At 39.6% G+C, this 26,983-nt stretch overlaps 1 protein-coding gene across 1 annotated transcript; it reads right to left on the reverse strand.

Annotated features, from left to right (window-relative positions):
• Positions 1–1,522: 1,522 nt before the first annotated feature.
• On the reverse strand, positions 1,523–26,488 carry LOC119732965 (ALK tyrosine kinase receptor homolog scd-2-like). The gene is made up of 18 exons (XM_038206549.1): positions 26,416–26,488; positions 22,918–23,232; positions 18,768–18,899; positions 17,699–17,830; positions 15,782–15,913; positions 14,214–14,345; positions 11,220–11,351; positions 10,845–10,976; positions 9,917–10,110; positions 8,945–9,188; positions 8,305–8,415; positions 7,502–7,668; positions 6,860–6,973; positions 4,133–4,203; positions 3,548–3,588; positions 3,211–3,307; positions 2,351–2,456; positions 1,523–1,621 (listed from the first exon to the last, which is right to left on the reverse strand). Exons 1-18 carry the CDS (start codon positions 26,486–26,488, stop codon positions 1,550–1,552), a joined length of 2,397 nt encoding a protein of 798 aa, XP_038062477.1. The 3' UTR covers positions 1,523–1,549.
• Between the last annotated feature and the right edge of the window lie 495 nt (positions 26,489–26,983).

The raw sequence follows: 26,983 nt of genomic DNA on the forward strand, positions 1-26,983 counted from the left end.
ATTTGTATAGGCCTGAATAATTTATTTAAATTGAATGCCGAAAATGCGAATTTAAATTGTAACAAATGAAAAAGAATGTTCAATTCAGCCTGTGTCACAATAGACAATCGATTTTCTGCGAATTGGATTGTACATTCGTAATAATCGGCAACGCATACGCCAAACCGAAAACATAATCACGTATTTGTAATCCCTTAAATGAAACGCTATGCACATTCGTTCATTTGATTGATGCAAAATGACATCGAATGCTAGTTATTGCGAAAATAAAACCAGGATGTACGTCGTTCTCAAACTCGGCGCCAAATTGAATTTATGTTTTACAAATTCAAACGCACATTTTCCGAAATTGTCCGGGAAAACCTATATTATCGTGTTGCTGTTGTATGTTATCGCACTCCACTGTACATGTAGTTGAACTTGCACACTTCAACATTCGCATACCATATTTATTAATCTGTATAGTGTTGTTATCTTAACCGTTACTCCTAATGATTTCAAGTTTTGTAATATAATTGTGCCTTTGACTGTTTTGCTGTATAGTAAAGGAATAGCGTTTATAATTCACCGTGTAGTAGGAAGGGCGTGTCTGAGTGGAAAGAGGAGGGCGTTTCGTCTTCTATTTTGCCAAATAATACTCTTGATTATAGTTGTTATAGTAGTCATAGTAAGACTGGTACCTTATTGAGAAGACTTGCACACAAACAAAAACCAACAGAAACCCTCTCATAACCCCGTTAAAAATACTAAAAAAAACCCCGTTTTAAGCATTTTTCGACGATAGAATTCTTAAAAGCATTAGAGATGTGACCACTGAAATGTCTGCTTCTGACCAGTATTTTGTGTGAAACTATTTACAATAAACTGTCTCCTCATTAAGTTGCCATTTCATGCTGTACTAAGGTACCATTTCCTGTTGTAATAGATTGCAGGTATCAAACATAGTTGTTTGAATAGTCTTGACAGTTGACCTTTTGTACGTTTTCACATTTCGCTGTTTCAATCCGTAATTAACTATGTAATGAAATCATTATGTTAAGTACATTTTGTACATACGTCAGTAGAATTTAAATATTATAGTTAGTTAGGACTAATATTATAGTTAGTTAGGCCTGACCCGACATTTTCTGTCGAAATATCACTATCTTAAAATGGTAATGACTAATATGTGTTATCTCCGTACAGTCGGGCGATTTCGTTCAATGTTTGACAGTGTGCACATTCATGCCCTTAAACTCTAAAATCAATACATTGTGAACAAAAATTATATTACAAAAAAATGTTGATGGTAAGGTGGTACAAAGATTCATATTATATAACAAAATAATAGTTTAGATCTCCATAGTTTAGAAGGCTCTAATTTTATAGTAACGCTGGCGAACTATAGGTCTATCACGTTTCCTTAGCGTTATAGTAGAACTACAAAAGGCACAGACATTTAAGAAATTGCTACTTCCTCGCCTTGCCTAATTCTTTCAATCTTCCAGTTGACTTAACCAGTGTTACGAAGAGAAACAGGCACCACGCCTTTCTTTGCTTTGGTAAACCCTCATTTGTCATCAAACTCGGGGCGAATGGCGCTCCAATTGATATACCTGATGCCGTCCATCGCCATATACGTCTGCAAAATAAAAGGGGAAACATTAACCGTTGAATAATATTGGCGTATTAAGCTTTGTTTCCACAGTACTTCTCAATAAAGAAAGGGGCACTATTTTCAGTATTTTGAAACCTTTACAGTTGAAATGCTCGAAAGGTGCCTTCGTGAAGACGCTGGCTATTGTGCCTACTGGGTATGGTAAGAGTCTGGTTATTTTATGGTCGCATGGGTTCAACTGTCATCCATGCACAACGCTGTAATCATCATTTCCAAAAATAAACAATCATACTTCGCACGTGCAAAGGTGATCCAATCAATGGCCTTAAATGGTAACTAGCTCCCGGTCCCCATATTTATTTGGGGGGGGGCATGGACAAGTCTAGAAACACATCTGTATTATTCCCCAAATGGCGTCGTAACAACGCCCTCATTCGTTAAGTATCTGTCGTCTTTCCTTTTTTTCAGTGACAGCTTTCTTTTCATCGGAAAAGAATTATGTCTTCATTATAAACTAAGCAGGATATCAAAATGCCAACCAAATGTCAAGTTAGAATCGCCAAATGGGGTAGCAAAGACCTCACGGCGCAGTTAAGGTCCGTTAATAGCTGCGGTCCGTTTCCAATGGATTTCTAATGATTTAGAGTTGATTTTCATTTCTGCACTGGCTTCGTGAGTCCAGATGACCTTAGATAAATGTACAGCTACTTAAGTTAGGTTTGCGAATACTTTTTTATGTGAAGTGCAACTCACACTATTGGTGTTATTCACTGCCATGCCACTCAGGATGGAGACCAACTCGGTGAAGGTTGGCCTTTTATTAGGATCCTCGTTCCAGCACTTTAGCATCAGAGCATAACTAAAGTAAAAGAACCAAAAACAAACTGTGACTGGAAAGGCTGATCGGTTTTTCGTGCCATTTTTCTGAAATTCAAAAATCAGTCTGCCTAGCCTACATTGAAATGAATTGAAATCAAAGATTGTTTTCTTTCTTCTGATCCGCACCCAATCATCGTCGTCGCGCCTATGATTTGAGTACATGTTTAACAGAAAAATTAATAAATAGAGAGTTTTAATTAAGGCAAGTCGTCTGTTCCAACTACATAACTTTATTTTGAAAGTGAAAGTTCTATTGAATGTGTGATTTGTTAATGTTAGTACGGACGAAATTCTTGCATCATAGGCCTATCCTTAATATCTACTTTCCAACATACCATACGCAATGTCATGAAAACCTAACCATCGTTTTTTAATTATTATTATTTTAATTCTTTTTATTGATATTTACATTTTGTATAATGAAAAGGGCTGAATTGTACTGAAGAGAAAGGGCTACTTGAAACAGGACCTGTTACACCGAAAGCACACATGAGCACAGACATATAATACTGAAACGGAAAGGATTCACAAGCGACCAATATAACAGATCATTGTTCAATGAAGAACCATACACTTCGCCATGGATGAGATGATCAGCACAGACGATGCATTTACTCTTTACGATCGTTAAACAAGTACATCTACCGATCTGTGAGTAATATTGTTACTTTCCATTTAGAAAGTTAAATTCTGTTTTCCTTTGGGGAACCTTTTACACTCTCTCTTCTAAATACCTGTGGTCATCACAGTTGCTCGGCTTAGCCATGCGGTACCCTTTCAGCAGCTTTCCAGGCAAAAAGTCGCTGTCAATGGTCGGGTAGGGAGTTCCCCCTACGAATAAAAAAAAAAAAAAACAATTACACGAGGAAAGATTTATTAAGGGTATTATTGTGTTTATTCGAAGTGTTAAAAATGATTTAGATAATGTTCAGTCAGGCTTGCCTTCTGAGACTACCAACAGGACTAAATGGAAAATGATGTTTCTCTGTTTACTTTATTTTATTATTTTATCTAAGTATTTAGGTGGTATACAAATCCCATTGTTCATAATATTGGGTTGAAAGAGCTTACCAACAGTGGCGATTTCCCACAGAAGTATTCCAAACGACCACCTAAGTGAACAAAGTAAAAACAAATACACAAATCAAAATGGTATTCACTATTCCTGGCTGTGAAGGGAGGAAGCAGGCAAAAATCCGAATGAAAAAAATAAATCAATGACATAATCTTATAAAAGACATACATGCATTATAAGGTATGTTTACAATGGTACATAAAATTCCATAAACATTTACTGCAGAAAGATTCCGCTTGTCTTAGTATTGTGTTACGGTCTATGGAATTGGAGCTGTTTTTGTCTGACTAGCGCCCTCAACGTGCAACTTTACATAACTGCCAGATGAATTTTTTTTATAGAGATGCACAACTGTTTGCAGCGGTTGCGTATCCAGCGGAGGAGGTGTGGAGCACCAAGGGTCAACTCCCCCCCCCCCCTGCGCATTTGATGGCGTCATTAAACAATTAAAAAACGACAGTATTTTTGAGATGGACTGTAGACTGTTACTTCAGACGTCGAAACAGTTATTTTACCCGCCCTGACACAAAAAGCTGGATACGCCACTGGTCTTCAATACACGACAGAGAAAGCAAACTTACACATCACTCTTGGTGGTGTATGTATTGAGCCTGACGGACTCAATTGCTAACCAACGAAGGGGAACCCGCTTCTGTAATTGAGAAGAAATACACAGATGGTACCTGTCAGAAAGATAGACACCACATTGAACGAAGAAGGGCGGTTACCATTCTCTGGGTAGCTTTTGAACTGTGATTCCTTATATTCTGCTTACCATTTTTCACACTGCATTTTTTATTTTGTGTACATTTGTTTACAGTTTGCTATAGTGCTAAGGTGAACAGTAGCCCAAGGAGTATGACAATGGTCATGTGCAAATATAGGCAACAAAGCACTATAAATAAAGTCTCAGTGGGCCAATCAGTGGTTAGCTGAGAGGAGCTTGCTACAAATCATTGCCTTGAAAGGAGATGTTGATGAACCCTACTTTTGAAGGAGAGACTGCCAATGTCTTTGATTACTCCAGCTGAACATTTTGGGAGTCTGTTCCAGATATGGACTGCAGTGTGGATGAAAGTTCTACCAGTGGAATATGTCCTAGAGACTTGATCAGCGAGTGCGTGGCTGGGTATCGACTGATGAAGCTGAAGCGTGTTGCACTTCGTATCTCATATGGGGCTGCGGGAGCATAGCCTTCAAGTCTGATGGACAAAGACTGCCATGCATCATGTACAGAACTGTTGTAGTAGCTACTAGACGTCTATGACGAAGAATGAAGAGATTCACTTTTGCATCCTATGCGTCCACGCCGATGATGGGGAGAGCTTTGCTCTACAACATCTCCTTACAGCTCCCAGCTGCTGTCCAGCTCTAGCAGGAATATTGGAAATGTGCCTTGACTAAGTGATTTTCTCATCAACTGTGACACCCAAATGTTCTTATGAAGTATGGATGCGACTTGACCCGGGAGAACAGAAACAACAGATAAGCTTGGAATTGGGAGAGAGCAAGCAGGGGGTTCATGAGGAATGGGGCCTGGTGGCTTACAAACGGAGGAGAAGTAATCATTTAATGCAGTGGCTATTTCATGAGATTGAGTAAGTTTGACATTACCACAAATAAAGGAAAGGGGAGGAGGAGAATGCTTACGGCTCCTTACATAAGACCAAAATGAACGTCGGTTGTCATTAGAGGAAAATAGATCATTAACATATTGCCAGTAAGATTTGCGGGTATGCTTCTTAACATTGTTACGAATAACCTTATACGAGTTCCAGTCATTCAACAAGCCAGTTCTCTTTGCTCTGTTGAAAAGTTGGTGCTTTCTGTTGATGATGTGTTTCAGTTCTGGTGTGATTCAGGGTGAGCAGCGGAATCTCCGTTTGGTCACTCTGGAGATGGAGTCCTGAATAGCAGCATCAAACAGATCCACTACGTTGTCGTTGACCAGGTGATATCGTCGGCGTCAATGAACGCCGACCAGGGAACCAGGTGAATTAGTTGGCGTAAGTGGTCAAAGTCGCCACGACGGGTCTATAGAAAAGATCGGAGTGAAGCTGGTCTGGGTGGAGTTGTAAAGGAGCGAAATCTGATGTGAATACCGAGATGATCTGACTGGAGAGGGTTCGGTACTGTGGTAACTGATGAGTAGCGGTCAGGGCGATCCGAGAAGACAAGGTCAATAGTCGAACCTTCCATCGGATCAGCGTGGTGGTCGTGACCGACCTTACAAGCTGCTCAAGGTTAAAATCGGCAGATAATTCCAGAAGATGAGATCGATGAGCTGAAGCCGGTCTTTGATGGTTGAAGTCCAAGTTGAAATCCCCAACAAAGAGGCACCCATCGTAGTTATCGACGTGAATGGATTCCATCGCCAGTTTGGGCCAATAGGCAGCACTTGAGGATGGTGGACGATACACAAGACCGAGTAGCCAACTCTCAGATTGCAATTTGAGAGATAGCCACATGAGTTCAAGTTCATAGTGATGGGCGAAAGTACATAATCTGATTGGTGTCAAAGATGAACAAACCGCTGTATGATCAAAGGGCAGTTTGAGTGATACAGAGAAAGGGGAAATGACATATCTGACATCATGCTGGGGTGGAAGAAGTGGTTTCAGAACGATCAGTGCTAGCCATGTCAAAAAGATCCAACGCATGACACCCATTGTTGTAAATTGTCCTGAGGTATGTCAGTGACGCAATCTTATTGTTCTTTGCCGACTTGGGTCCACGCGATAGATGTCCAAAGCAGCACAAGACGATCTCAAAACGCTGTCAGATTTTTCACAATCATCAGAAGGAAATACTGGTCTGATCTTGGTCCTCTGGTATCACTGATGCTATATTATATTAATAGCAAATGATCACTCACATTCGGCATACAGAAACAAAAAATCGGGTTAACTCAGAGACACAGATGTAAGAGAATGATGACCATAACACAGCGCCCTCACGAATAGGAATTCGTTCTAAGCTGTTAACAACAGTCCCCTCCTCCAGTTGTGTTGGGTCTGTCTCTGCGACAGCAAAGTGCATAGCCGGGGGTGGAAACTGTTGCATCGAGAAATGTTTCCACAACAACAACAACAAGAGATGGTTTCAGTTCATATGGCACTTACAGATTCATATTCGGCGCGAAAGCGAACGCGTACGCGAAGTTGTGACGTCAGGGGGGCTTTTCGCGCTGCAAATTCGCAAAAGTTGAACACATTTCAACTCAGGCAAATTTCGCAGCGAATGCTTTGTGACGTTAAAATCCCATCGCATTTGCATGAATAGTCATGTGCTTAAAAATTGTTACGTACCGACGACATCTGCGTGTAGACATCTTCCCCTCTGGACAGCCCAAAATCAGAGACTTTAGCAACCAACGCCTCTCCAACCAGAATGTTTCTAGCGGCCAAATCACGGTGAATCACCTTGCAACAAGAAGGATAAAAAAATCATAGCAAGATCGGTCAAACAGGCCCCAACCTCTGAGCTTGATGCCAACAGCACCATATCACTTAGACGTGCGCGTATTCGCGTCTGCACTATGTCGGACTTATGATTAGTCAAAATATCTTTGGAAGGGGGCTTAATAGATCGGTCTATCATCTAAAATAGAAAGTATATTGTATACATTACCAGGGCATAATGATCCCTCTGTGGTAATTTTACTTTAGCCTTTGAAAATGTGTCTGTATTAAAGGAACCATCCTAGCATAGATATTTGCATATTAGTTCCTCTATTATGTTTGTTATGCGGTTAAAATCCAGCTACTGTGGCAACTACAGAATGTACATATTAATGAATAATATGTAGTTGCCACAGTAGCTGGATTTTAACCGCATGACCAACATAGTAGAGGAATTTATATGCAAATATCTATAATTTTCTCACAGAAAAGAACCATTCAGGCGGAATGAATGTTTCACCAGGCACCAGGAACAGAACATCGACTTACCCCCGCTTGAGCAAGGTGTTCCATTCCCTTGGCAACATCCAGAGCAAACTTGACCAGCTGATCTGAAGACAAGGCATCCTCGTCTGAGTCTGACTGTGAGCGAGCCGTCCGCAGGTAGCTTCGCAGATTGCCGTAGGGAAGATATTCCAATGCGACGTACAACACATCTTTGTAAGGTATTAGCATAATTGAGAGGTCAAAGAGGAAGTGTACAGAGTATCATGTACATGTGTATTTAATATGTAGCAGTTTCATAAGCAAAGCAACAATGATTTGTTTATGTAAAATGTTAAAGCATATTTTCACTTTCATTATCCAGAAAGTAATATCATTTAACTAGAGATTTACAAATGAAAGGTGAAGTTTATTGAGATCTGCAGATACCAAGTCACTGTTGATGATAAAGTAGTCAACATTTTCTAAACAGAATTTAAAAATGATTGTTACAAAAACACAAAGTAGCCTATGTTTACTTAATTCTTCTGTACAATCAGTGAAGCTGTGATCAGTACGGTGTCCTATGGAGTTTGGACTCTTATGGAATCTGGTCTATTTTACCTGATATGGATTCTAACCCTCACACGTGATCTTTTATCGTATTAATTATCTCCACTTAGTCATGCACAACGCTTCCAGATTTAATAGAGTCCAAATTTTACATTACACCCCGGCAGCCTGCAAGAAATATTAAACTTTAAGAGACATTTTACATTATGTGGCCAATAAAATGTTTCCTCTTAGGCTAACCTAAAGGCCTGTTGCTTTTGCTCGGAGATTGAACATTAAATGTGTGGTGGCATTACCTTGATGCTTGCATGCCCCGAAGAGGCAAACGATATTAACATGATGGCCGACAGAGGACATGGTCTTCAACTCTTGCATAAAGTCGTCTTTTTCAGAACTTGACGAGTGCTCTAATTAATGAAAAATAAAATCCAATTCTCTGAGAAAGGGTGTCCACATCGTGCCCAGTCACTTCCATATACTTACACCTCAGTTTGTTTCGCCAGGGAGAGAAGTGTTACTTAAGATAATATCCAAGCCTAAAGCTATGCAAATTGAAGTCTCTAAAAATTATCTTAGTGGATTTTTGCCCCAAAGCACATTTGATCCAGTGACTATCCACCCTATTTAGAGAACAAACATTGATCTTCGGGCTGTACAGTTCCATCTATTTTTGCTGGTCCCAGAGAGCCAGCCTCGTTCCCTTTCCCCTATCTCGCGCACTGACTTAATGACTCACTGACTGTCACTTGTCAGCTAGGCAGTGCTATCGTATAGGAGACCCTAAGAGGTCTATGGCTAGACGTCTTATTGTATAAATCTAATTGCAAGAAAAATATTCCAAGTGAATAACTTTTCTGAATCAATTGGACAAAAAAAATCGTTCGCTGTGGAAAGTACCAGGCTTGCCTGGCTTTGTTGGAGAGTAACTCATGTTACCTTTGAGCATTTTGATGGCCGCTCGAATCACCTTGCCTCCAATTCTGACGGCCCCCGATCTGACTTCTCCAAAGTTCCCTCTCCCCAGAACCTCATCATCCAGCAACAGATCACTCCATAGGATCTCCCACGGTTTAGCCCAGCTTGGGAGACCACCACCCTTTGATGCCAGATCTCGTCGTCTGATACTTTCATAAGAGACCGCCGCAGCCTGTGCGATCCTGTCTTCGTATGATGATACGAGCTGGAAAACAAGACGGTCAACATCTTAGCAAAGGCTTCAAAGCACCAAACATCGGATCGTACAAAAAAAAAGTAAACAGCAAAAATCAGTTCTCAATATCATTAATTACCCAGCTTTTGGAGACGAGCTCAATATTCAGGGCAAGATGTCTGATTGCACGGACTGTGCAAATTAGAAGGACGCAATGTGCGTCCGATTTAGGTTGTATGGGAGAATGAATATATTTTGATCGAATTGGGATCTATAGACAAATCTATTTCAATGGCATAAACAAGCTTGATATTCTTTCCACTCATTAAACATCAAGTTGTTGATCAATATTTACTTGTATTTTAAGAATTATGAAATGGAAATAAATGTGAATGAACGAATTAAAAAAAATAAACCATTTTTTTTTGCAATTTTTAGCTACCTGTCCCAGATATGAAGTCCAAATGACAATGTAGGGTCAGGCAACCAGTCTACCCATATTATATATACATGTTGGAGAAACACACTGATCCAATAAGTCCCGCCCACTGCGTACTCTGGCGATTAACTGGTGCTTCCTGCATTGCTTTACTACATGTTCCAGCAGCACGCGCCATACGTGCGTGCACGCATGTGGGACATTTCTTGCACGCGAGTCGGAAATAAATGACGGCTGTGATTGGTCAGAACAACGTGTGCCGGCGTTGACAACGTGCGCAGTGGGCGGGGCTGCAGAGAAGTCCCCAGTCTAGACTCACCATTGCAACCGCTGACTCTGCTGCTTCCGTGCTAAGCATTGCGTTCTGGGTCACCGATGCCTGTCCACGATTTCTCTTGACGCTCAGACGAGCAAAGACAGTGAGCCCAACTACCGCTATGATCAACAAGGCCACGGAGGCGCATACAGCTACAACTCCATTGTTAACACCAATACTCCCATCTAGGTTACTCTCTGTCAGATGGGTATGAACAATAAATGCAGTTGGTTTCTAAACAAGAAAAGGCACACCTTCAGAGTTATCACTGATAGCACTTCTAACAGAACATTTCATGCAATGCAAATAATCTAAACGGCTTTATAACATATGGGAAATAAACGTGAGTACAAAAAGGGTTTCTATAACCACCATTAATTTAATGTGTTGACCAGTTAGTCCGACAGTGAAAGAGCATTTTATGCTTTGGCAGGAGCTTATACATGTCATTTGGTGGTCGGTCGGTCGGTCGGATGGTCTGTCTGTCTGTCTGTCCCGAAAATTGACCAAACGTATGGTGTTCCATATGTGTCATCGGCGTTGCTTATTATGCACTCGCGCTTGTTTTTCAATGATCCAGAATGACTATTCACCGGATTTCTTTAATGCATGTTTTATTAGGGGTAATCCTATACGATGCTACTGCTTGGCTGTCTTCACCAATCTACAATCAGTCACAAGTGACAGTCAGTCACAAGTGACAGTCAGTCTTTTAACTGTTAATGTTTCACCTTTCGGAGTAAATAAAAAAAAATCACATTGCAAGAAAAATCATAAAACTTACTATTATACTAATCTTGGAGCTACATGAACGAAACAAAATCCTCTTCTATTTACAATGTAGAAAACACTTTAAGCCACTGAACGCGTGGTTCACAAAAAGAGTGGAGTTGACGGGAAAATACACAACAAACTGAAAAAAACCCGTTACTTTGGCAACTCCCTGTATCCTTGTCCACATTGAATCCATCCTTGCAAATGCAATCGTAACCATCATCCAAATCCACACAGTCAGCGTTGGCATTGCAGTCGTTCGTCGAGTCATCATCGCATTCGTTCATTCCTGAATAGTGTATAAAGATGGAACTTTTGTCAAATAACCTCTACTCCAACCAGTTAATGTGACATCAATATAAATTTATATCCCCAACTTTCAAAATCAAAGTAAACTAATCTTGGAGCTATATGAATGAACAGAAATCCTCTTCTATATACATTATAGAGGACACTTTAAACCACTTAACGCGTAGTTCATGAAAAGAGTGGAGTTGACGGGACAATACACAACAAAATGAAAAATAGTTACTTTGGCAACTCCCTGTAGCCTCGTCCACTTTAAATCCATCCTTGCAAATGCAATCGTAACCATCAACCAAATCCACACAGTCAGCGTTGGCATCGCAATCGTTCCTCGATTCATCATCGCATTCGTTCATTCCTGAACATTGTATAAAGACGGTACTTTTTGTCAAATAACCTTTACTCCAACCAATGGTTGTGACCTTCAAATGGTCAATGACATTTGAATACTCTTTTCATACCTATCGTTCTTGAAAACATCACTTTCGTATAACCTAAGTCTATCATACAACCTAAACCTAAGTCTTCATACATCGTAAATAACAACCAAAATGCGGAAAAATCTCACAATTGACCTCTGATGACCTTCCAGAGGTCAATGACCTTTATGATAACTGCACTTTACGATTTACCCATTTAAACCCATACGTTTTCAAGACCCAAGTCATAATGTTAAGTTGCTCGTGCTATGAAAAGAATTTCGTATGAAGGGAATCTCATGTCTGACCTCTGTTGACCTTTAAGGGGTCAATGAACATTGGGCACCCTTTTGAAAGATGATAAAAGGATTAACTATTCAAAACACCACTATTTTATTACCCATATCTAAATTTTGGGAATTTCTTGGCATGATATTAATTTTCAGATATGTAGACATTTCACAATTGAATTCTGATTACCTTTACGAGGGCAATCAACTTTGTTTACTCCTATTGCCGTTATTAATCATGTTAAATCTTGCAAATTTAAGCAAAAAAGTGTTGTTTTTTAATAATAATTCTACAACATGTCAAGAAGAATTTTTGCATGACCTCTGATCTCATTTGTCCTTTTTTATAAGGGCAGACGCAGACCCGAAAGAATATAACTCTCTAACAGTGACCATTGGGCTTGATAAAAAGGTTAAAAATGTGGTTATCCAGGTACATCTGGATACAGCAGGGGTGTAATAAATACCCAAGAGTAAATATTGCTTGACATGTGTACATTTTCCATTACAAGACAGACCAACAAATTTAAGCTCCAATCTCATCAGATTGCGTCTGCCTATAAAACAAGGAGAAACGATCGAGGTGAGAGGTCACCTCAAAATTGTTTGTGGGGTCTCAATTCATCACATGATATTACTCTAATAGGTGTAATACCGTTCGTTGGCACTATTGAGGCTCGGGTCACGAAAAATGGCGTCTTGACGAATAATATGATAAATAACGGCAACTAAGACATACAAAGTTCATTTACCTCTCCAAAGGTAACACTACGTTAAATATGACATCCCCACATATGAGAATTCTTTTCATGGCACAGAGAGTAAAGTTTTAGAGTTGGGTCATTAAAAAAGTGGCATTTACAATTGCGTAAATCGTGTTAATATCCATACGTAGGCTATTGGTTTACAATAGGGTCACCAGAGGTTGAATATAATGTGCTATATATGAAAATTCTCTGTATAGCATTAACACCTTTTATTTAAACATGAATCTTGAAAAAAAGATGTGTTTAAAGATTAAATCTTACAAACAGCTATGAATAGGTTTACAAAGGTCATTGACCTCTCAAAGGTCACTAGAGGTCAGATATGAATTGTTCCTACATCTGATCATTATTTCTATGTATGAAGACCTATAACATAGACTTGGGTCATAGGAAAGTGAAGGTTTAAAGAACAAAAGTTATAAATGCAGTATGTAAAGTGCATTGACCTCTCAATGGTTACTGAAGGTCAAATATGAAATGCCTGCATATCTGAACATTTTCTTCAAGACATGAAGAACCAGCATGCGAAGTTTTGTGCTTTTATCACAATTTTCACAATCTTTTCGCACATTGGGGCTATGCCGCACCACTTAATACAACTTCCCAATTTGTGTTCGCAATCCCCGAAAATTATCGCAGTTATAGCAAGCTTGTTCACATACTGGTTCACGTGATTTTAAGCTTTGGCATGGAGGAGCTTATACGTGTCACTTGGTGGTCGGTCGGTCGGTCGGATGGTCTGTCAGTCTATCTGTTGCGAAATCGACCCAAAGTATGGTCATCCCTAAGTGTCATCGGCGTCGCATTTGTCGCCAGAGCTTATTGTGCACTTGCGCATGCTTTTCAATGATCCAGAATGACTATTCACCGGATCTCTTTTATGCATGTTTTATTAGGGGTAATCCTAAACGATGCTACTATATACTCGGTTGTCTTCACCGATCTAAAATCAGTCACAAATGACAGTCAGTCACAAGTGACAGCCAGCAAGAGAGTCAGTCAGTCAGACGAGATGCTTCTCGTTTAGTGACATCGTCAATTGGTCACGTGGTTCAATCTTCATCATTTTCAAGTCAATATATTCGAAAAAGTTTTTCTATAACCAACATTTTTTTGTGTTGTCCAAGTCCGAAAGTGAAAGTGCATTTTTAAGCTTGGGCAGGAGCTTATACATGTACCTTGGTGGTTGGTCGGTCAGTCGGACCATGATGGCTCGTCTGACTGTCTGTCCCGAAAATAGACCAACAGTGAGGTAATCGATATGTGCCATCGGCGTTGCATTTTTCGCCAGAGCTTATTGTACACTTGCCCTTTTTTTCACTGATCCAGAATGACTATTCACTGGATCCCTTTCACGCATGTTTTATTAGGGGTACTCCTATACGATGTTTCTGCTTGGCTGTCTTCACCAATCTACTATCAGTCACAGGTGACAGTCAGTCAGTCAGATACAATTGACAGTCAGTCACAGTCACAGTCAGTCACAAGTGACAACCAGCAATACAGTCAGTCAGTCAGACGAGATGCTTCTCGTGTAGTCACTTTGTCAATGGGTCACGTGGTGAAATCTTCATCATTGTCAAGTCTATATAATCGAAAAATTCGTTATTTAACAATGTTTCATCTGTCAACTTCACACGTTTCGGAGTAATCACATTGGAAGAAAAAATATAAAACTTAATAGTAAACTAATCTTGGAGCTATATGAACGAAACAAAATCCTCTTCTATTTACAACTATTTACTTTGGCACCTCCCTGTAGCCTCGTCCACAGTGAATCCATCCTTGCAAATGCAATCGTAACCATCATCCAAATCCACACAGTCAGCGTTGGCATCGCAGTCGTTCGTCGAGTCATCATCGCATTCGTTCATTCCTGAATAGTGTATAAAGACGGTACTTTTTGTCAAATAACCTCTATTCCAATTAGTTGTTGTGACATTAATGCAACATTTACATCCCCAACTTTGTTTGCAATCCCCGAAAATTATTGCAGTTATAGCAAGCTTGTTCGCGTACGAACAATAAATGCAGTATGAACAATAAATGCAGTATAAACAATAAATGCAGTTGATTTCAAATTGAAAAAGAAAGGCACACCTTCAGGGTTATCACTGATAGCACTAACAGAATTTCTTGCAATGCAAATAATCTAAACGGCTTTATAGACTTAAAATGTTGGGAAAATGGTGAGTACAAAAAGTGTTTCTCTAATACCACCATTTTTTACTGTGTTTTCCAGTTAGTCCAAAAGTCCATTTTAAGCTCTTGCAGGAGCCTGTCGGTCGGATGGTCTGTCTGTCTGGCTGTCTGTCTGTCCCGAAAATCGACCAAAAGTATGAAGTTTTATATGTGCCATCGGCGTCGCATTTTTTCGCCAGAGCTTATTGTGCACTCGCACTTGTCACAAGTGACAGCCAGCCAGAGAGTCAGTCACACAAGATGCTTCTCGTGTAGTGACATAGTCAATTGGTGAGGTGGTAAAATCTTCATAATTATCAAGTCTGTATAACCTGACAAATTCGTTATGTAACAATGTTTCAACAGTTATTCATAAATACCTAAGACAGTTTACCCATTCCTACTGATCGAGAGCCCGTCACGTATTCGGTTTTTAAATGAATGATAAACACAAGGCTAGCTGGTCCTAAACACTTTTACCGTTTTATTGGCATCTTACCGTTTTATTGGTTTGTTGAACGTTCACAATCCTCACGTAGGCATGCGCAATACTACCAGTGAGTCAGAATTTTATATTCCTAAATTCACAAAGCAATTATACCCCTGCAGGTGCATTCGTCGCGACATCGCGCACTACGCGCGATGCGCGCCCAATCTCCATAAAAGGAGTTGTTTACAATGCATCTTACTCGCCAGCTGGACACTCCATTATTTAGCTAGAGGGGTGTTAGCAAAAAGACATGAAGTGAACTTGTTGAACAAATCGGTTTTTTTTACAGAACATTTGAGCTTTTTTGTGACAGAAAATGTATTTATGAATGGGAATTAATATGTGCTTGGAGTCTGTGAGCTGATAATTACCCTCGCCCCCTCCCAGCGGTCTTAATCAGAGTGATTAAAACCTCCTAAACACACATTTATTCCCTTAATATTACAACTTTCGGAGTAATCACATAGCAAGGAATATCAAACAACTTAATATATAGTAAATTAATCTTGGAGCTATTTGGACGGAACAAAATCCTCTTCTATATACAATAAAGAGGACACTTCCAACCACTAAACAGGTAGTTTACCAAAAGAGTGGAGTTGACGGAAAATGCATAACAAACTGAAAAAAAAAATTGTTACTTTGGCAACTCCCTGTAGCCTCATCCACCTTGAATCCATCCTTGCAAATGCAATCGTAACCATCATCCAAATCCACACAGTCAGCGTTGGCATCGCAGTCGTTCGTCGAGTCATCATCACATTCGTTCATTCCTGAATAGTGAATAAAGACGATATTTTTTAGTCAAATAGACCCTTCTCCAACCAGTAGTTGTGACCAAGGGCGGATCCAGAACACAATTTTTTTTTTTGGGGGGGGGGGGCAAAAGAAAAAATTTGGTTCCCCAAAAAAGTGGGTTAAAAATTACGGCGTGGGGTTCGGGGCCCGCTTAAGGGCCCCGTAAAAAAATTGGATTCTAGATGCTCTGTGGTGCGATCTGAGGCCATTTCTGACCACTTTAACCAATTTATTTTGAGGAAAAGATGGTGGTGTACTCATTGCCTGCCTTTATTGCGATGTCACATTAAAACAAAAAAAATGGTTTCGTTTTTTTTTTTGGGGGGGGGGGGCATGGCCCCCTTTGGCCCCCCCCCCTGGATCCGCCCTTGGTTGTGACATTAATACAAAATTTACATCCCCGACTTTGTTCGCGATCCCCGAAAATTATCGCAGTTATAGCAATCTTGTTCACGTACGAACAATAAATGCAGTTGGTTTCTAATTGAAAAAGAAAGGCACACGTTCAGGGATATCACTGACAGAATGTCATGCTTTTCAGATAATCTAAACGGCTTTATAGACTTAACATGTTGGGAAAATGGTGAGTACAAAAAGTATTTCTATAACCGCATTTTTTTTTTAGTGTGTTGTCCAGTTAGTCCTAAAGTGCATTTTTAAGCTCTGGCAGGAGCTTATACTTGTCTTTTGGTGGACGGTCGGTCGGTCGGATGGTCTGTCTGTCTGTCTGTCTTGAAATTTTTCAAAAATATGGCGTTCCATATGCGCCATAGGCGTCGCATTTTTTTTCGCCAGAGCTTATTGTGCACTCGCACTTGTTTTTCGATGATCCAGAACAAACATTCACCGGATCCCTTTCATGCATGTTTTACTAGAATTAATCCTATACGATGCTACTGTTTGGCTGTCTTCACCAATCTACAATCAGTCACAAGAGTGACAGCCAGCAAGCAGGGTGACCGTAACGTCATGCCCAAATTCTGCTAAATGCGCATCAAAAATCTGTCAGATTTATCAAAAATCTGCCAAATTCCCAAGAATTACTCGAAATACACTATTAACACTTAAAATCACATGCAGATGTTGTAGTATTGTCTGAATTTAGGTTCAAATTACATTATAAACAATTCATAGTCACATAAAGATGTCATGAAATTGCATAAAACGCGGTATTGTACCGCGATTAAGTCCCGGTTCTAAGTGAAGCTAAGCACCTACACCAGGCAACCTGTCCATTATGCAAGTGTTTGTTTGAAAAGATTGAAGCTTTTTTAAGCAAATGCAACATTTTTTTTTCAAATTTGCTATGTATTTCTGTGAAAATGACCATTTTTGAAGAATTCTGTCAGAAATCTGCCCAAAAAATCCATTCTGTCAAATTTTCTGTCAAACTGGATTGTTACGAAAGATTCTGCCAAATTTAGCCAAAAATTCGGCTCAAACGGTCATCCTGCCAGCAAGACAGTCAGTCAGTCAGACGAGATGCTTCTCGTGTAGTGACATTGTCAATTGGTCACGTGGTGAAATCTTCATCATTGTCTAGTCTATATAATCGAAGAATGTGTTATGTAACAATGTTTCAACTGCCAATGTTACACCTTTCGGCGTAATCACATTGCAAGAAAATCATAACACGTGTAGTAAATTAATCTTGGAGTTATATGAACGAAACAAAATCCTCTTCTATATACAATATAGAGGACACTTTAAACCAGTAAACGCGTGGACGGGAAAATACATAACAAACTGAACAAATTTACTTTGGCAACTTCCTGTAGCCTCGTCCAAATTGAATCCCTCCTTGCAAATGCAATCGTAACCATCATCCAAATCCACACAGTCAGCGTTGGCATCGCAATCGTTTGTCGAGTCATCATCGCATTCGTTCATTCCTGAATAGTGTATGAAGATGGAACTTTTTGTCAAATAACCTCTATTCCAACCAGTGGTTGTGACATTAATACAAAATTATCGCAGTTATAGCGAGCTTGTTCACGTACGAACAATAAATGTGGTATGGACAATAAATGCAATTGATTTTAATTGAAAAAGAAAGGCACACCTTCAGGGTTATCACTGATAGCACTGACAGAAATTTCATGCTATGCAAATAATTTAAACGGCTTTATAGATTAAACATGTTGGGAAAACGGTGAGTACAAAAAATATTTCTATAACCGCCATTTTTTTTTTTACTGTGTTGTCCAGTTAGTCCTTAAGTGCATTTTTAAGCTCTGGCAGGAGCTTATACATGTCACTTGGTGGTCGGTTGGTCGGATGGTCTGTTTGTCTGTCTGTCTGTCTGTCTGTCTGTCTGGATATTGATCAAAAGTTTTGTGTTCCATATGTGCCATAGGCGTCGCATTTTTTTCACCAGAGCTTATTGCCCACTTGCACTTGTTTTTCAATGATCCAGAATGACTATTTACCGGATCCCTTTCATGAATGTTTTACGAGGGGTTATCCTATACGATGCTACTGTTCGGCTGTCTTCACCAATCTACAATCAGTCACAAGTGACAGCCAGCACGAGATGCTGCTCGTGTAGTGACATTTTCAATTGGTCACGTGGTGAAATCTTCATCATTGTCAAGTCTATATAATCGAAGAATTTGTTATGTAACAATGTTTCAACTGTCAATGTTACATCTTTCGGAGTCATCACCTTGCAAGAAAATCATAAAACTTGAAGTAATTTTTTTGGGAGCTACAATGAACGAAACAAAATCCTCTTCTATATACAATATAGAGTACACTTTAAACCACTAAACGCGTAGTTCACGAAAAGAGTTGAGTTGGCGGGAAAATACAAAAACAAACTAAAGTTACTTTGGCAACTCCCTGTAGCCTCGTCCACATTGAATCCGTCCTTGCAAATGCAATCGTAACCATCATCCAAATCCACACAGTCAGCGTTGGCATCGCAATCGTTCGTCGATTCATCATCGCATTCGTTTATATCTGAATAGTGTATAAAGACGATACTTTTTGTCAAATAGCCTCAATTTCAATCAGTGGTTGTGACGTTAATATAAAATTTATATCCCTAACTTAGTTCGCAATCCCCGAAAATTATCGCAGTTATAGCAAGCTTGTTCACGTGAATTTCCTTTTCTAAAATTTAAAACTGCATGTTTTTTCTTTTGTCCGAAGAAACTTTGACAACAAACACAGGGCCACATTTAAATTTCGACAGTGGCCGCATGGTTTGTTTTTAGCACTTTATACCCAATTTGTAGCGAAGGACATCCAGATCTCGCTGGAGCTGCTTAGGTAAATTGTTGCCCAAAATCGTGCACTTTGTGGTAAAAGCATGACATTTGGAATGTTAGGTCAAAATGGGCTAGAAATCATTTTAAGATTGAAAAAGGGGGTGAAGACAATAAAAACTCATAAAAACTGTATTTAACATCCATTTCCCTTGTTTTTTCTATGCGTTTGAAGTAAGCTTAAACATAAAATAAGACATTCTAGCTTGTTAACACCTGTTAGTTTCCACCCATTTTGTGGGCGTGGCCTAAATGTGTAAAAGAGGCGGTATTTACAATGTATATTAGTAGTTTGGTTCAAATATATATGAAGAATATCGTTCAGTTTGGTGGTTAAATCCTGAAAATGTGCATGTTTAGTTGAAATGGGCTGAAAATTATTTGAGGAGGTGGACCCATCTTGGATCTTGCCCATTTTTGGGGCGGAGTTTGATCAGTTAAAAAGGGAAGTGCAAACAAATAAACATTCAGAAAAACTGTATTTAACATCCATTTTCCTTTGTTCTTCATGCTTTTAAATAAACAGAGACATGATAAAAAAAATTCAACATTCTAACACTTGTTATTTTTTACCCTTTTTGGGGTGTGGCCTAAATATGAAAAGGAGGCCGCACATTAGAGCAGCTTCATTCAAACGAGGGAAAATCATCACTTTTGCTGGTATAACACAAATTCTGCATTGGTTAACTATGTTTGCCATACACTGTAAAGATAAGTTTAAAAGGTTGCAAGGATTTTGCCCTTTTAGGGGTGGAACTACATTTTAAAGTAGAGGGCTGAATATGTGCATAGAAAGATCATTCTACTGGGTATACTTACTCAAAGTGGTTTCATGTCCTTAAATGTACTGGTACATACAGCCTAGGCCAAAACATAGTTCTGCTTCCGATTACATGGCATTTGAAAATAGGGTAGGAAGGTAGGAACTTCTTCTGGGGGGCATTCTTTTGTGTTGATCATATGTAGGTGTCGGCGTGTAGTCCATGGTAAAAGGTGGTAATTGATGGTTGATGGCCAATACTTTATATGATGTCATTTTGGTAAATAACACATTTAGAGTGCCCTTTCGAAATTTCATTTTGTTTTACAAACACCCACATGAATTCAAAATTGTCTGCGCCAGGAACGGCTTCTAAGCTTTTCTGCGCATAAAAGTGAGGAGTTAGCGCTCTGGTGATTTAATACAGCTCTATGGGTACAACCCAATTACAATTTTGAAATGGTAACAATTTTTCTTCTGCCCTTTGTTTCCTTTTGTTTTTCTAGATGATGCTCTGCGTCTTTTCTAAACAGTACCTTGTATAATAAACATGAAACTTTGAACAAAGATCAACCCTGATCCAACATCTTCAAAAGTGGCCATCGCTTGAACGAAGTCTTGAACAAAATGAAACTCATGTTGATATTTTGTAATCACCTTTACTTTAATACAGGGCTTACAAAAAAAATGCATGGTGATTTCATCGCCTGAAAGAGCCCCCATTTTCAATTTAAAAACCATTCATCAAAATGTTACCAAACTAACCCTTGGATATTCTATGGAAAAACGTAAAATTATGACTTTGTGAGGTTTTAGGATCGTGGCGTCATCAAACCGGAAGTTGTCATAGGGAGAATTAGAAAATGATGAGACCCGTAGACCCTTATAGCCACGTATGTATGTTAAAGTTTTGGAATTTCTCTCATTTCCTAAATATTCGCCCAAATTCCATAAAACTTGGACACAAGGGTCATTGTGTAGCAAAAATAATGTGGGATATATTTCAGGTCAAAGGTCATATGTCAACGGTCAAATGAGGTTAATAATGATGCAATTCACAGTTTTTGGGGAAAGCTTATTTCTACATGCTTTCATGGATTTTGATGAAACTTAGATGCAGTGACCCTTGGGTGCATGAGAAGACAGAATTTTTCATGGAATTACTGAGATCAAAGGTCATCGAGGGCTTATTAGAGGTCATTGTTCAAATATGCTTCAAATATTTCTTTGTCTACAGAATTTGATGGATTTTAATGTGACTTGCACGGAGTGATCCTTGAGTGGGGGTTCATCACAACTCTTCCAAAATTGGAGGTCAAAAGTCATCTAGGGGTAATTTGAGGTCGTTGTTTAAAAATGCACAAAATTTCAAGAACATTTCTTTTTAAGAACACAAAATATATAGGCGACACATGCGATCCGCAGATCACTTGTATTAATCCGTATCAGGTGACAATGTTCGTGGCACAAATAATGTTATCAGCTACATTGTTGCTGCTGTGACATAAGCAGACTGTGCTTCCAATACATACATTTATACATTGGTGTAGTTTTTATATTTTGGGACGGGGACGTCCACTGCAATTTTGCCCGATTATTTATCAAAGTGCAAGCGCACTTTTTAAGAAGCTACATGATTTCTCAAAAATATTAATCCCACCTTTTCAAACATAAAGATATTACTCCCCAAGTCCAAACATCCATCTGAAATAAATCCAGCAGTACACATTGCAAGGAATTGATGTATACTCATACGCATATTTTCAACATTTTCAAGTTTACATGCCCATATAGAAGCCATTTCAAGAATAGGTGAAGTCCACTGTTGGGCCGCCCTGAACCCCCCCCCCCCCCGCCCCCGTGATTCCGGTAGTGTTTACAATACTAGGAAATGCCGCTGCTGTAACCTATGTTATTTGTAGCCAATCACAGTAATTTAGATATGAAATATCTAATCTTCTAGAATATTCAACCCCCTACTTTAAAATGTAGCTCTCCCACCCCCCCCCAAAAGGGCAAAATCCTTGCAACCTTTTAAATTTATATTTACTATGTATGGTAAAACATAGTTAGCAGAAGTTGTGTTTTCACCAGCAAAAGTGATGATTTTCCCTCGTTTGAATCAAGCTCCTCTAATGTACCGCATCTTTACATTTTTAGGCCACGCCCACAAAAGGGTAAAAAAAAGTGTTAGAATTTTAGAACTTTTTTGTATCATGTTTATTTCATAGTATGAAGAACAAAGGAAAATGGATAATAAATACAGTTTTTATTTGTTTGCACTCCCCTTTTTAACCGATCGAGCTCCGCCCCAAAAATGGGCAAGATCCAAGATGGGTCCACCTCTTAAAATTATTTTCAGCCCATTTCAATTAAACATGCCAATTTTCAAGATTTTATCACCAAACTGAATGGTATTTCCCATATTTGAACCAAACTGCTTATATATACTGCCTCTTTTACACATTAAGGCCACGCCCAAAAAATGGGTCGAAAATAACAGGTGCTAGGACGCTAGAATGTCTTATTTTATGTTTAAGTTTATTTCAAAACATAGAAAAACAAGGAAAATGGATGTAAAATACAGTTTTTATGAGTTTTTATTGTTTGCACCCCCTTTTAAAAAAAATCAAGCTCCGCCCTCAAAATGGGCAAAACCCAGGATGGGTCCCGATCTTAAAATGATTTCTAGCACATTTTGCCAAATTTCATGCTTTTACAACAAAGTGCACAAATGTTCGCTTAGCAGCTCCACCATTTTGTAATCCACTCTGAACTTGCATATTTTTAAAACTTGATTTCCATTACTGTTTAAAACTTAATTTTCTTTTAGGGGCCCTTTGAGGGTTAAAAAGCAAAAACAATTAGTTTAACAAGCCGCATTGAATGCACAATCCAGTGACTATCTCCCTCAGCACACCTGCAAATTGAATATACTGTGGTCACTTACCGATCATGAATATTAGGTTTTGGGAGACTGCTTGCTCCCCGTCAAAATACTGGCACTTGTAGATACCCACGGACGACCTGTCCACTGGCCCGACTGTCAGGTTGCACTGCCTCTCAAAGGCTCCATGTCCCGTAAAGGGCTCAGGGAACTCCCCACTTGAAAAATGGCATAAGCCCCGGACTTCATCCTCAAAGAGCCATTTGAGCGTTAGATCATGATGAACTGCGTCCCCGGCCACTATGCAAGTAAGAGTTACATTTGTGTCCGGTGAAGCCAACACTTCGGGTCCTGGTAGAATCATGAGAGATGATGAGGCTGCAATGGATTATGAAATTCATGAACCTTCAAGACACGGCAAGCCCGGTAAAGTCAACCCCAAACGTACAGTATTGTTTTTTTAGCCGAATTCAGTACCTATCTTGAATCCATTGTATTGGCTTTTGAACCACTTCTCATCACCGGAGATTTTAACACACATGTGGACGTATCTCTGATGTAGTTCAACTACCGGAGCTATTTGAGACAATGGATCTACAACAGCACGTCAAACAACCAACCCATGAAAAAAGGACACATAAGGATTTTGTCATCACACGTGGCTGTGACGATAAAGTAGATGATCTACAAATCTCTGACTATTTGTTTTTAGATCCATTTTGGGTTTTGTATAACTTGAAAATAGGTAAACCTGCATTACCAGTCAGTCATGTGACTTTCAGGAAAACTAAATCTGTGAACAATAAATCTGTTGTCAATACACTTGTGTGTTCAAACCAAAAAGGGGACTTGGATGAACTAGTGCATTGTTAAAACCAAACTCTTTCGAATCTATTTAATTGTCAAGCTCCTCTTCAGACTAAGAACAACACAGTTAGACCACTTGTAGCTTGGTTTAATCCCGACTTTAAAACTGCCAAGAGATTGCCTTGAAAGGCAGAGAAGAAATGGTTAAATACTGGTAATATTGTGGATCTGGAGACTTATAAGATACACAGAAACCATACCACTTACCTAATGAACAAAGCTCGTCAAGAATTTTGTACTAATTTTATTGAGGAGAACAGTTGTAATTCTAGAAAGCTTTTTTAACGCTGTAAATAAGCTTTTGAAACCACAAGCTAATATTGTTACATTTAACTCGAACACTCCCTGTTATTTGGCAAATGCCATTGGCCGGTTCTTCATTCAGAAGATAACTGACATTCATGCAAAGCTTGATTCTTGTACCTTACACTATGTGGCTGATAACAACTTGAATGATTCTTTCACACCTGGGCAAACACATATAACACTTGACCAATTCTCACCACTCACTGAGCATAATGTGCGAGCTCTCATTGATAAAGGCTAAAGTCTTATTCTTTGGACCCTATGCCTACTTAGTTGGTTGTCGATCGTTTGGATGTTCTTGTGCCTGTTATTACTAGGATCATCAATTTGTCTTTAGAAACAGGCATATTCGCAACTGATTGGAAGGAAACCCTTGTTCGTCCTATATTGAAAAAAGACAATCTAGATTCCACAAACTTACAGACTTTTCGGCCTATTAGTAATCTCTAGTATATATCAAAGTTAGCTGAAAGAGCTGTGTATGAACAAATCCATGACCATATAACTGTTAACTCATTGTATCCACTACTTCAGTCAGCCTACAGAAAAATCATAATACCAAATCTGCCTTACTGAAAGTGAGGAATAATATTTTAATGAAGATGAATACTCAACATGCTACTTTACTTGTACTCTTAGATCTTAGCACTGCTTTTGACACGGTTGATCACAAAATCTAACTGAACCGCCTTAAGTCTAAAATTGGAATATCTAGTGCAGCTTTAAACTGGTTTAATTCTTTTTATCCGGTAGGAGTAAACGTGTTTCATTGGATGGAGATTTGTCTGATAAGTTCAACTTGAATTGTGGAGTCCCACAGGGATCATGTTTGGGACCATTCCTGTTTAGTATTTATTCATCTAAACTATTCGATATAATAGAACAACATCTTCCTAACACTTACTGCTATGCGGACGACACCTAATTATACTTTTCATTTAAACCTTGTAGTTCAGACAACCAAGAGCAGGCGGTGACTGCCATGGAAAACTGTGTAAGGGATATACGTCACTACGGATGCTACAAGATAAACTTATGATAAATGATGCCAAACCGAATTTATCAATATTGGTAGTCGACAGCAATTATCTAAACCGACTATATCTGGTATCAATGTGGGAGACTGTACTATATCACCTTCATTACAAGTTCGTAACTTAGGTTGCTGGTTCGACTCAAAATTGAGTATGCATAAGCAGATTACTACCACATGTTCCACTACTTTTTATCACTTCACAATATCAGAAGAATTAGGAAATACTTGTCAAGAGATGCATTGATTACTTTAGTGCATGCTTTCATAACCAGTCACCTTGACTATTGCAACGGCTTATATTATGGCTTACCAAATTCACATTTAGTTAAGCTTCAACTAGTTCAGAATGCTGCAGCAACACATTTTACCACATGAAAGGTACGTTCCTCCTTGGTATAATGGAGAGGGCACTTTTTGTTGGTCAATCATTGTGTTTTTTTGTCACTGAAATAATTTTTCCTGGCATTTATTGGTGCCCCAGAAGAGGCCGGACTCCATAAGTATTGGTTTTGATGGAAAACATTTGATCAGTTTGTGGTGACCATCAACTCATCTATTTTTCACCAAATAATTTTAGAAGTTTGATTTTTTTTTTCAAAAAAACGCCTAAAATATTTTGTCGCAGAAACTTTTAGCGAGTTAATGGATAAGATGAGTCTACTTCTGACAACACCGCATATCGAGACTGGTTGAAGGAGTCTATAGAAGCCACCGATGAGATGTGGAGTGAAAAATATGAAAAGTACATCGACGGGGATATGAGTCAAGATCTGGCCAAGGAAAAGGCCAACAGGAAGACACTTTGGGCAGTCAAGCGAATCCTTTTCGATAAATACAAGGATGGTTTGTCGAGCAACAAGTACATCAGTCTGATTTTTGAGCTGAGCATGATGTTCCTGTCATTCGAAACGGGCTTCAATTTTGTCAGCACTGCCATTGTCTGCGCGATCCTGGAGCATATTTCTGGTTTAGACCCTTGGTCACTCACAACAGCTCCCAGGTACTTAAAACTTTGGACAGTGTGAAGCTTCCTGCCGTTGACCGTGATGTCAGTGCTGATGCCGTTGATATTGTAACATTTGAGCAATTGACATAATTTGCTTGAAATGGCGCGCCATAGAAAGCGATAGACGAGCAATTAGTTTGTCGCCGCCAGCGGGCTAGTCAGTTGGGGAACGCTACTCGTGCGGGAAGGACCAACCAAGCTACCGGAGCGTCAATTCAAGGAGGCGAAAGGGCGTACTGCAGTAAGTATATGTGCCTACCTACCTTTAGCGTGGGGCATATAGCGGAGCCATAGGCGCGACTGTTGGCCAGACGCCTCGAGGGACGACGTACGCTAGCGAGCGTACATCTACTGAGGCGTCGGTCCGAGCACTGAGGCGCAGGGCTGCTGTAGGTACCGCTGGAGGCGTTAGGACTCATCGAGGAGTTACACGCTCCATATAAACCAGGCTCACGAGGAGCCTACCCCTTTGAGGCCCGAGGAGACGGGAGGCGTTGCTGAGGGAACAACTGTGCGCGACATTTAAAGTGCATAAATGCGGCACTTGCGTGGTGGATAAGTGCAAACTAGTGGCGGCGGAGGCGCTATACACTCACGGGAGGCGCTATACACTCACTAGAGGCGCCATAGCAATCACTTGAGGCGCTATTTAGGGCGTATTCAAGCAAATCACTCTAATCATAATAATTGATCTAATTAAATAAATCAGTGAAACCTTCTTTCTTTTGTCATTGCGTCACAGTCATTTGTACATGTTTGACAGTCTGTATTGTCTGTCTGGAAGTCAGCGATCAGTGAGTAGACTGAGTATACGTGGTGGTATATTTCCAACCGAACGGACCTGCACCTCGGCGCTGTTAGGGTTACTCGCCTTACCCGCGAGTGTTCGCCGAGGACAACCGACCTGGCAATAG

Source organism: Patiria miniata, unplaced genomic scaffold (assembly GCF_015706575.1).
Source record: "Patiria miniata isolate m_02_andy unplaced genomic scaffold, ASM1570657v1 HiC_scaffold_1, whole genome shotgun sequence".
NCBI classification, from domain to species: domain Eukaryota; kingdom Metazoa; phylum Echinodermata; class Asteroidea; order Valvatida; family Asterinidae; genus Patiria; species Patiria miniata.